The sequence below is a fragment of the Parasteatoda tepidariorum genome, chromosome 4 (genome assembly GCF_982258835.1).
Source record: "Parasteatoda tepidariorum strain Cologne lab strain chromosome 4, Ptep-v5.0, whole genome shotgun sequence".
Taxonomy (NCBI): domain Eukaryota; kingdom Metazoa; phylum Arthropoda; class Arachnida; order Araneae; family Theridiidae; genus Parasteatoda; species Parasteatoda tepidariorum.
Window position 1 is genome coordinate 21200239 of NC_141758.1, and position 12959 is coordinate 21213197.

At 27.7% G+C, this 12959-nt stretch overlaps 1 protein-coding gene across 2 annotated transcripts; it reads right to left on the reverse strand.

Annotated features, from left to right (window-relative positions):
* Nucleotides 1-833: 833 nt before the first annotated feature.
* Tmem18 (transmembrane protein 18) lies at nucleotides 834-12935 on the reverse strand. 2 transcript variants are annotated; one of them, XM_016066583.4, is made up of 6 exons: nucleotides 12851-12935; nucleotides 12632-12771; nucleotides 10580-10697; nucleotides 7787-7841; nucleotides 7609-7702; nucleotides 834-1779 (listed from the first exon to the last, which is right to left on the reverse strand). In XM_016066583.4, exons 2-6 carry the CDS (start codon nucleotides 12704-12706, stop codon nucleotides 1582-1584), a joined length of 540 nt encoding a protein of 179 aa, XP_015922069.3. In that variant the 5' UTR covers nucleotides 12707-12771; nucleotides 12851-12935; the 3' UTR covers nucleotides 834-1581. The 2 variants fall into 2 exon arrangements, with proteins under 2 accessions (XP_015922069.3, XP_015922068.3); XM_016066582.4 differs by lacking the exon at nucleotides 12851-12935 and having other exon boundaries at nucleotides 12632-12844.
* Nucleotides 12936-12959: the final 24 nt, after the last annotated feature.

Consider the following 12959-nt stretch of genomic DNA (forward strand, 5'->3'; position numbering starts at 1 on the left):
ATTAAAATATAAAATCACAGTGGTAAATATGATGTGAAACATAAATCAACAAAATAACATGTATATCACACATATAGTTATTCAAGTTTATATAGATTTTAAACCATCACAATTTCCAACAATATCAAAAAGCTGTTACAAGGAAAAAAGGGAGTATGGAACAGCAGTTGTTATCCATCGAAAATTAATTATACCGATTTCTTTTTTGCCAATTTTGAATAACGGCTCACAAAAATTAAAAAAATGTTGGGAGACAATATTAAAATTAAGCTGCATAAATCATATAAGTACAATCTTAAACAATTACTATTTGAAATTCTGAATGACTAATATTTTTTATATGGGTGCAGACAATAAAAAAAAGAACTTAATGCAAATAAATCTAATTAATCGTTTTTACAAGTTTAAATAAATCACCATAATAACTTAAAGGAAGTTATTACGATAAATTTTTAGGTCAAAAGAGAAAAATATGTTTCTATTTCTGAACAAAATAACTTTAACCTTATTATACTTTAGTCTTTGCTGTGAATAAAATTTGCAAAATGTATTAGTTAAGTTTCAATCAAATTATCCGAGAAAAGCTGTGAGCTACACAGAATTCAGCAGTAAAAAAATTCTCTTCTGACACTTTTTTCATTTGTATTTATTTTAATTTTTTCAGACAGGGTCTAGAAAAAGGCTTTGGTGAATTCCAGGTTTACGAGAAAAAATAACAATTACAATTCAATAACTAAGAAATTAAGCATGGCTTTAGTATCATGTAAGATATGAACTAATGACAGGAACAAAGTTTCTACGTACACAATAAAAAGTGAATGACATTACACAGATTAGAAACATTTGCAGAATTTATTATTAATCCTAAGAACAAAAACACAGAAATGTATCACTATAAATATTGGCAAATAACTTCACAGCTTTTTACTCCGTAAAGCTTAAATGATTGTTAAATATTAGCACAAAAAAATTTCATTGAAAATAACAAGATAAAATCAAATACATACAGCAACTTTTAGCATTTTCCTAATAAAATGATTTCGTGTAACAAAGAAATTACTTTACCATTATATTTAAACACCAATTTACTCTAGAATAAATATGCCAAATGAAATTTTTAAAAAAAATCCATGGAATGTTAAACTATTTAAACAATTAGCATTTAAAAAAATAGTTAGAGATCATTGTTTATGATAACATAACTTACAAATATGAAATTTTCTTTTTTCTGGACATAAGAAATGAAAACAAAACATTATTTATACGAGTAATTTATCCATAGAGATTCGAGAAAAAAAAATTTCAACAAAATTTTTACTGTAATCAAATTGGATTTTTAATCAGATTGGTTACCTAAACATACAAACATGAGTAACATTCTTTATACAAAGATATAACACAAAAATCACTAAATAACTATTCCGTGCTCACTACAAATGTATGCTATCAGTTCATTCACACATACACAAAAATAAAATGGCAATGTGTCATTTAAAATATATTTGCCAACATGTATATATTTTCACATACTTTCTCCTTGGGACTACAAATTGATAACTGTACAAAACAAGAAAGTATCGCTTATTCTTTCTTATGATGGTTTTGATCAGATTCAGGGGCAAGCTGCTCGGGTTTGCTACTAGATCGAGAAACTCTCCTGTGGCCCCGATCAGATTCACCTGTTTGTCTCCTAAGACGACTTTCAGCCCGCACTCTTTCTCGTAGTTGGGCCTGTTTAATTTTGATGGTCATACAGCCACTGATGTACAGCCAGCGCCCCTGCAGATAGAAGGAAAGGAATTAACAAAAAAAAAAGTATATTTTTTATTAATGTATCATTTATAATGACAATTTATTTTATGGAATTGTTGTAAAAAGCTGTGGCGTAACTACCACTACAAAAGTTTAACATCATTCACTAGTATATAAAGCCAGGGCTAAAGAGAATACAAGGGCTAGTTCACTCCGCTCTTAGAGCTGAAGCTACGATTTCCCTCCTCATGACGTCACTGTGTCTACAGATCTCGGAGATCGCAAGCAAAGATATGATAACTTTGCATCTTTCTCTTGTAAAAATAAGTTAGACTTTTTCTGGTTATTAGCCTTCAAACTTTACGTAATTAACACATTATTTCCGTTCATAAACATAGTTAAAAAAAAAACTTTCTTGGTTATTATATTAAAAAATACCATTTTAAACTTATAAAAATGTTTTGCTAGTTGGTGAAAATGACACGATAAATACTTTATTTTAAAAAGTTCAGTTTTAACTTTAACTATTAAGAAAAATGAAGGCATATATCGACACTTTTTTTATCTACATATTCTTTTATAAGGATAAGTTAAGTTAAATTTAGAATCCCTGTTTTTAAAATATGTCGTTAATAGCAATTTGTTCATACTTAATCATTAGGAAACATCAACCTTAAACGCTAATTACTGAAACAAAATAATAATTTAGGTTCATAATGACATCAGAAATTTTACAATTGTTTATAGACATTTAAATTTACGATGATATAATATATATTTAAATTGAAGAGAATATAATTTTTAAAAAAAATCATAAATATTTAGAATAACTACATTAAAAAATATGTTATGAAATTAGGAGAATTTCAACTATATACTATATATTTTATTTATACTTTTTACTTACATTTTAATTTTCTTTGACTTTATCTATTTTTTAATTCTTTTCACCTGCCTTTCTTTATGAAGTAGCGAGGCGGTTTCTATTTAGATAATGAATTTTTATAAAAGTTCTTTACGACAGAATGTATTAACTGTGTCATTTCGGAATCCATTCTTTACATAGTTGTTCATTTACTTTAGGGAACACGCGAAAAATTATACTTTTTCCTTTTGTTTTTATATCAGAATTTTTGCAAGTTGCAATCGCGCAAACTGACATTTCGATAATAGTTTTAAATTCTTGTAAATTCACTGCAAAAACTGAGGAAAGTCATTATAGAAAATAACAAATGTCTCAGAATATCTCGCAAAAAGAAATGATCCAATATTAGTTAGAGCTAGTAAGGCCAAACGCTCCGTTCTTGAAGTAAAAGTGCGAGCTTTGCGCCAAAGTGACGTCACTAGAGTGACGTCGGAGGATCGGCGCGGCAAGAGATACTTCAAAGGACTGAACCAGCCCTTCTATTCTCTTTAGCCCTGATATAAAGCATGCTAACTTGATTCTATCACGAGGTACCTTTTGATAGATGACGGTTGGTATTGTCGATTAACTCCGCCCCCACATTGGTGACCTTCGGACGTGATTTGATCACGCAAGTAACGCCCACTTCACAATCTCTTGACGGTAACGCCTACTTCGATGGATAGTCCACATTGAACAGTAGACTTGCTATTTGTGAATGCATCATTTCACCTCCTCCTGCTGTTGCTCAGTCTCGTCTCAAACAACGTCGGCCATCATACACTCGACTGCTAAAGGCAACACAGGAGCGACTTCGTCTGTGAAGTTAATACACCTCTCACATTCAGAACTCAAAAAAAAAAAAAAATCCGGTGACGGTCTTTCACAATTACAGCAACTAGTGGGATCTGTTCATCGAATTATATCCCTGATAAAATTCTAGTGGGGGAGTACTGTGGCGTAACTACCACTACAAAAGTTTAACATCATTCACTAGTATATAAAGCATGCTAACTTGATTCTATCACGAGGTACCTTTCGATAGATGACGGTTGGTATAGTCGATTAACTCCGCTCCCACAAAGCTAATGCCCATATTCAATGCTTAAAATAGTAGCAATTAAAAGATTAATAAATGTTATAGACATATTTACATTTTTTTCTTCTTACTTAACAACTATATTGATTTAAAATACAGTACACTTTTGATATCTGAAAAGTACACTTTTGATATCAAAGTTGAAGAGACGCTAAAAAAATTGCAAGATAACAAGGTCAGAACTAAATATGTTCTAAGAAGTAGAAAAATATATTCTAAAAAGTAGAGTCATGAAACATAAGAATAACTTCTAATAATTATGTCTGTAATGAAAGTTGACTGTAAGTCTAAATAAAACAATGATAATTTTACTTTTAAAGGAAAGACAAAAATAATTATACATTAAATAGAAAATGATTGGCTAAGAAACTTACATTGTGATTTTTCCAGAAAAAAAAATTATTTTCCATTTCCAAAATACTTGTCATTTGTTTTGAGAAGAAACTCTTCGACATAGGAATTCAAATTAACATTAGGTTGTTATATAATGCCAAGAGGAAAAATATTTTTTTGACATAACAAGATTTTCCAGATATCGGGAGTATATTGTACGTTAATAGAGTACACCACTTTAGCCTACAGATTGTAAACTGAATTACATAGTTATGCATTTAATGAAAGGAAAAAAATTTCCAAGACAAAAATGTTGGGGCAAGTTCTCCAGGTGGCTGGGTGACGCAGTTGGTTTGTCGTCGGCCTTCTGAGCCCAAGTCTGCGGGTTCGATCCCCGGCCCAGACACCGGATTTTCGGGATGCAGAAAATCCTCAGCGTATGATTATGCGGCATGTAAAAGATCCCTGGAGTGCCTTATTGGGTCTTGGCATTTCCGGCAAAATTATATTCTTAGTGCTCTTTAGCATCCAAATAGAGTCTTGGTGCTGCCATCTAATGTGGTAGAAACTAGGAGTCCAAATTAACATGACCAACGGTATCTCACCCATTGTGGTGGTCCTGAAAGAGTGGATACCACCTCTGGAAAAAGCACTAGGTCTGCTCATCGGGAAAAACTGATTGTGCAGCTCATTGGAAATAAAAATTTCTAAATCTTAAGAAGAAAATAAAGTGCAATACACTTTGATAACAGTGAATGTTGATTTTAATAGTAAGTCAAAAAAAAGAGGGAAAGATATATGATCAACAAAATATGTATTCTTTTTAAGTGCATGGTAGAGTTTCAAAAAAATAGCCAAACTTTACTACTGTTAAGAAGAAGACAATTGACTGCTTCTCACATAGACATAGTTAAAATATTAGACAAAAACAATCTTGTTCTTTGCTCTTTTGCATTAATACCAGAAAGAAAATAAATGTTTTTCAATTTAAACCTTTTACACATTATATTGCTCACTTAAATAGCAGAAAATGTATTTTCCTAAACATAATTCCTAAAAACATTTTGTCAATTTGTTTTAATCATACAATCTTTATATTTTTAATTTCAGCATTTTAGCAGCGATTTGGTATTTTGTCATAATAGTAGATTCAATATATTGAGTTTTTATTCTATGTAAATTAGGGTGTTTACAAAAATTTGCTTTCGATTTTTCAGTTTTGTCTTGGTTTGTCCTACCAATAACAGACAATTCACAGGTTTAATACTCTATAAAAAAATTATGTGATATTTTAAAAATAAAATGAAATTACACATTTACAATATTAATTAGATTGAATTTAAATAGAATCATATCATTTTAAGTAGTTATTTTAATAGTGAGAGAGACCATAAAAATAAATAATATATATATATATTTTTAACATCATGTATGTGATGGAAAATATTAATTTTTTTAATGCTGAATTACTATTATCTAGATATTATAACATTACTTAAATATTTTAGAATTTTTAATTTTCTTTCACATTGAATATCATTTAAATACAATATAAACAAAACAAATTCTTGTTTATAATTATTATAAAAAAACATTAGTTCATTTAATAATAGCTTTTAATGATAAATTAACAATACATAAAAAAACAGATTAGAGAAATTAACATATATTTATATTTTATGAGTCAAAAGATCTGTTCTACAAATTTACAAAATCGAACATGAGGATCCTTATTTTAAAATGCAAAATTTTGCATTTTTCAAATTTGTAACTCTTCGGAATGGGGGCAGTATAACAGTTTTCAGAAAGGCAAGACATGTAATTTTATGGAACTACAACAGTTCTAAAAACATATACATTTATTTTAGAGATTAAGGCTTAATTTTCGAAAAATTGACAAAACGTGTCAGCACCATCCTATTTTGCAAATTATAAATGCAGCAAATACAGTTTTTGTGATTTGATACATAACTTAACAATTTTAAAAAATTGACTTTTCCTCACATTTTTCAGCTATTTTAAAGCCATATACATTTCAATTATTGTAAAAACTACTAAGTAATTATATATTTTAAAGCTGGATAATCAAAAAAACTTTTGTACAGTAATTTTTTTTATTTTCACAAACAATAGAAAAATGTTTAGAATAAGTATGCTATTATATATTTATACTATACATATAATATATTATTATCTATTTATATATTATTATATATTTATATTAGTATATATCATTAACATAAAGGGGATTAAATTAACTGGAGTAAGCAAAAAATTAACAGAAGTGCAGAAATATAAATCAATATATTCAGGGCAGAAAAATTAGGATATTAAGGGAGGACTACAAAACTATTTCCATGAAAAACAATAACATTGAATTTACATCCATAAGAAAACATGACAATAATCTGCGCAGTTGTCCAGATAGTTTTTAAATAAGAAGGCAGTAAGAAAATGAGTTTTTTTATTAACTATTCAAATAATTAATCTTTATTTATTAAAATGACTGAAGTTTTGCTAATAATGACATTAAATTTGGTGACAATGAATATGAAAAAGTGAGGGGGGAAAAGCTCTGAGAAAAAACGGTTATTCAATTATTTAAAATAAAGAATTATCCATGATTATGGCTTCAAGCTAGTTGCAGAAAAAAAATGCTGAAATTCAGGGTAGATTCACATAAAACTTTGAAATTTGTGAGGAAATACAATATGTGTAGATATATGTATGCACTGAGTCATTTAGTCCTGCCAACTTTTGCACTTTCCAAGGAAGTTCTTCCCAAAATTGAAGTGAAAGACTAATTGAAATGCAATGTTAGCTTCAATGAAATTTCAAGTAAATCATAGCATTTCAAAACATTTGAGGATTTTAGAAGAAACATTAAAATTTTGCAAAGATCATTACAGAAATTCATACTGTGACATGCTTTAAACCCTATCTGCGACAGTGTTAGAATGATTAGGTACTTCAGGATTATCCTACCGGCCTGTCAACGCTCGTAAAAATGAGCAAATAGTTTGGTGCCATCATAGTGAAAAGCAATTTCCAAAATAAACGTTCTAAACGCATTAAATTTATCAAATAATAATAAGAAGAAAATAATATAAGTGTACAAATATGCAGTAAAAAGTGTAACATAAAGCATCAAAACATAGTAAAAATCTCTATTATTTATAATTACACATTGAATTATTCTGTAATCTAAATATAGATATTATTACAAATCTCTTAGGCGACCAAGAATCCTTGATAGCTTTTAAAGTGCAAACAAACAAACCATTATCCTTGTGCAGGCACTGCTACACAAATTTGTAATATATTTCAACACGCCAAAGAAACTTGCATAGTCAAGGATTACACAGTAAATATGATAAAATTTGAGAGTAATTGGTGTAGAAGCTACTCTTTGGAGATAATATTGGGTTTAGCGAAAATAATCAACTGAATAATAAAGTACGAAAATGGTTGATGGGACAATCCCAAAGTACCGATAATTATTATGATAATGCATACTTACAAGCATAACCAAGCAGTTAATTAAAAGTGGTGACGAAAAGACTATCGATATAAACATTCCATTACTATCAAAATATTGCTGTCGAGCGAAATATCTAAATAAAAAAAAAGAATTAATTAGAACATGAATAAAATATTACTGTCAGAACGTATGAAAAAATAATTCCAAAAGCTCTTACTTCCAATTAGTGGCAGCCATTTCATTGATATACCGGGATGAAAGCACAAGTACCACTGCAATATGAGGAAACAAAACATAAATACCAAAAGGAAAGATGATTTAATAAGCATTACTTAAACTAGCTATAGCAAAAAGTTCAATCAATAAATTTTAGAATTCTCCTTTGTTTACCAGTATATAAGAAAAATCCCATACTTCAGCAATATTTAATTTAACATTAATTTAACTTTCTACATTTGTATCAATTTAATTAATAGAATCATGATGTTCCCAAGGGCGCCGGCAGGGGGGTGCAAGGAGGTGCAATTGCACCTCCCTGGCTTTTTTTTAAACGATTAAGGAGGTACAGAAAAACAATTTTGTTATAAAAATTTTTTATTAAAACTATTTATTCAAAAACAAATAATTAAGTAATTATTGATACATAACAATTAAAAAACTGTTTAATCAAACAAGAATTGTAATCGTCTTTTTGCTGTCCAAATCTGTTTATAACTTTTTCAATGAATTCTGAGTCATCTTTAAAATCTATTCATACGTCGAACACTCGAAAGTAATTTTTTGTCTAAACTGTCAAAAAAAGATTTATTTCTTTGGGCAGATATCTAAGTTATATTTTTAAATTTCATTTAATGAAATATAAATAATATTATATTTTCTATTAGTTATTTAGTTTAACAAAGAGTTATAACACAAACTGACTTCTCACAACTGTGAAACTTGCTCACGAATACCAATATCAATGTTAAGCGTGTACAAACACGTTAGTATACGAAACTACTGTTTGTAGTTATGTAGGTTCAAAGTCAGTAGCTATGAATCTCAAGAAATATATCTCGAAAAAAATTAACAGATGAAAGTATATGTAATAACAAAAAAAAAAAATGTAATTACAGAATATCTAAAAAAAAATTTGGGGGGGGGGTAGTAGTTTGTCAGAGGGTTGCACTCCCTTTTATATTATTCTGCCGGCGCCCTTGGATGTTCCCCCCTCCCAATTGAATTAATAGTTTTTTTTTAGGAGAGCATAAAAATTTAAGATGATATATTTTTGAATTAAAAAATCAAAGAAAATAATAGAACGATGAAAAGGACTAAAAACATCAAATTGACTGAATACATATGTGCAGAAAAAATAGTAAAGTAAAAGTATGCTTGACTATAAATGATTTAATGATTGTATAATAGATTAAATACTAGAATATTTTTATGATTTCTCTTCAATACAATAAAGCTTTAAGCATATCAATAGGTCTACATTACTAAATGAAATAAAATTGATTAAATGAATTACGAATATTTTTGAATTGAATCATACAAGCATTGCATTTTGAAAATATTAAAATCAATTAAAATATACTGGATCAAAATTCGCCATAAGACTTCAGGGTTACTACTTCCGGTAGATTTTTACTGATTTCATAAGTATGAAAAAATGTGCCATTCAATATAAATATACTTGTAGTGTTTTCAAGTGTAGTGTTTTCAATATATCGCATTCTTTCAATTAAACTTTCAAGAAGACAAAAACAAATTAATTCAAAAGACTCCTCAAGCTTGCTATAATGTTACCTAAAATATAACAAGCGCCGCCATTTTACACGAATACAGCCAAATAAGGGACAACACTGAAAACATGGCAAAACTTACAATTTATTTATACTGTGATATTAACTTTGTTAAATTTGTTTTAAGCAAACGACCTGTTAGAATTTATAAATTACAGTAAATTCTTAGGATTGGTAAAATTACACGTAAATTTAAACACACATCACAATAATAAAACTTCCTGAACATTAAGCCTGTTCACATATCGCCTCGTAAACATAACATAAGCGGAGAGATACACCAGAAGTTTTCGAAATTACTTCCGATTTTTGGAAGCTTGTTATTGTTTACATGCAGTCAACATATCCATAGTCCATACAAATAATAGAATTAGTGATTTAAAAGATTTTTTTAAATAAAAACCAAGGTTGGTTTTTGAAATAAAACTCAAGAAAAAAAAACATAATCGACAAGTTATTAAATTTTTTTAATTTCTACCCTTTGTTAGGAAAATTATTTGCGAAGATTTAAAAACATTCATTTACAAACATATGTAGGATATGTAAATATACTAGGGTATTTTTTGGTTCATATAATTTAGTCTCTGACCACATAAGTTTTTGAATTGAACATTTAATGTTATAAGTCAGTTATTAATAAATGTAACTACTAATAACAAGTTATGTTGGTTACACTTTCGATTATAGATTTTAAATGTATGAAGGGAGATCTAATAAATAAAATGTTATACTAAACAAAACTTTTTTTCTGCATTTAATTCAAGGTAATTAAATAAACTCTCAAAAGACGTAATATACTCCTGCTCATAGAGATGTTACACACATACACAGTATGTTATGTGTGTCAAACACAATATGTCTGTAACATAACATACAGTGTTGCTACAGAAACACTGTATGTTATGTTACACACATATTGTGTTTTGACACAGAGGAAAGTTCTTGATTACAAAACCATCTGTTTTTGTGTCTTTATTCGTACTTTATTCATTTTATCTTCATAACTAGCACTAATTATAACCTTTCCTTATTTAAACTTATGTCCAATATGAATATGAATTTATGTCCAATAATTTGTAGTTGACTACTAATAATTAAAGAAATTAATCTAAAAGATAAAGACAATAAAGGGAAAACAAAATCATTAAATAAATCACTGTAATATAAAATAATACTTTGTAATGATGTTGATAAAAACAAATTAAAGAAATAATATTACATACATAAAAACATGAAAAATATTCCTTGTAGATTTGTGTGATGGCGAGTTACTACAGTTACGGATATGATCAAAATATGAAACATCATAAGACCTATCAACCATGGTTCAGTCCAGTCAACCTATATTTAAAAAAATTATTAAATGTAAAATATAACACTTTTATTAATTTGTACAGTTTTAAAAATATTGATTTGTACTATAATATTAATTTGCATCAAATCATTAACTATGGATAACTTTTGTCCTCATGGTAAGTTTCTAATACATTACAGAACCCGTTATCTGGAAATCAGAAAACCGGAAAACCAAAAATCCGGAACGAAATTCGATAAATTTCCTCATAAGATTTTACGATTTTTCTTTCTTTTTTTAAAGATGTTTACCTTACCATCATTTTGGAAATAATCATTAGTGTATTAACCTACTTCATAATTTTTTCTTATTTTTAAGATTATTTCCAAATTTTTTTTTTTTACTTGGGTTTAACAATAAAAAAAAGGTTTTTTGTAGCGATTCAGAAAACCGGAAAAATCAGTTATCCGGAATAGCGATGGTCCCGATCGTCCCGGATAATCGGTTCCCTACTGTAATTATAATTTTTTAAGATAATTAAAAAACTTTTGCTAAAATCACAAACAGGTTTATTACATGTTCATACACTTCCGCATTAACTGGCGTAAATTAAAATTTTTAAAAATATTAAACAGAGTTAAAAAAAACTCTGAAATCATAGTATCTGTATGGGTGGGGCAAATATGATACCTGTTTTTCTAAGATTTTAGAAGGTCCTCTTTCAAAGATGTTAAAAAATAAATTTATTTTCAACCGTGAAAAACTTTCCTTTTGTTTTAATTAATTTAATTATACATTATAAGACACTTAAACAACTCATTTAAATACTTTTAGATTATTATTTCAATGTGATCCATAATCACAACATGCTTTACTAAGGGCCCTAAACTTAATTATTATTATTGGTAAAAATATAGTAATAGTATGGAAAATTCTAATTAATGTCCTCTCCCTTAAATGGTTTAAAAACATACGAATTTTTTTTAAAAAATCAATAAGTAAATGTAGGAAAAATTGTAAATAATATTTAGTAGAGATATTAACATTTTTTTATACAATCGATACAGAACAATCGCAAAGTCTTGGCAACTTCCAGGGAGCAACCTACAAGAAACTGAAAAAAAAAAAAGAAATCACAGAAAGGTATAACTTATAGCCACTCTCATGCAAACATTTACTTGCTTTCTTTTTAAAAGAAATTTGCGAGTTTAAAATTTATTTGGCATCTTGGCGATTGTAAATAGTGTGACAGATCGCATTAATATCCCCCATAAAGAGTCAGAAGGTACAATAACAGCAGCGAAAAGAGAATGTAGATGTCTTCTGCTGAAACTTTTTTTGTAACTATAACATTAGAACAAAATTTTAACATAAATTTAGAAATATAATAGTTAAAAAGAAAAAAAAAAGGTTGGACAACTTAAGTTTCAGTGCTTAAGAATCTTTTTTTACTTATTAAATTTGCAATGTGAAAAATATACGTTTTAGTGCAAATAGAGAATATAAATCCCATTTTATACAACATTTTTTCCCTCTTTTTTCAAAGAAGACTATTGATTTTAATCATAAGTTAGTATAATTTTAAATCTGGGAAGGATTGACACAGAGTTGAGCTTTAAAATAGAATAATTCAAAATCACAGATTCTCAATTAATAAAAATAAATAAATAACGCTATAAAAAATAAAGAGTTCACAGTAATAAAATACACAACAAATATCTATTTGGCAAACTTTAACAATCAGACATCATAATTTTAAATTTTTCAGTCAATATGAAAAGAAATGACAGTAAATGATTTAATAACTTAAAATGAAGTAATATTTAGATTTGATAAAAACTGTTTTTCAATGTCATTAAACCATTTAATGTATCATCTTTTTAATAACATAAAAAAAATCAAATAACTTGAAAAATATATATATTTAAATAGATTCATATGGATGACATCGAGGGTTGGGATGTTACATGAAAAAACTTACTTCTTTAAAAAAAGTTAGGGGTTCAAAAACTGTGTTATACATATTCCGAATAATTTTTTCATTTTCAGTTTCCATTTTAAAATATTTCACTTAAAATACGAATCTATCTATCAGTTATATTCTTGGGATTCTATTCCTATCTAAAAAAATAAAGAAGATACGATAAACATTAAATTTTTATCATATAAAAATGATAAAAAAATTCGTAAATATCTTCACTTTGTTTAGCTGAATTCACATAATTTTATATTTACATTAATTAAAACGATAAGGTTGTGATTACAATAATAAAATTATCAACATAACAACTTTTATAACATTAGTATGT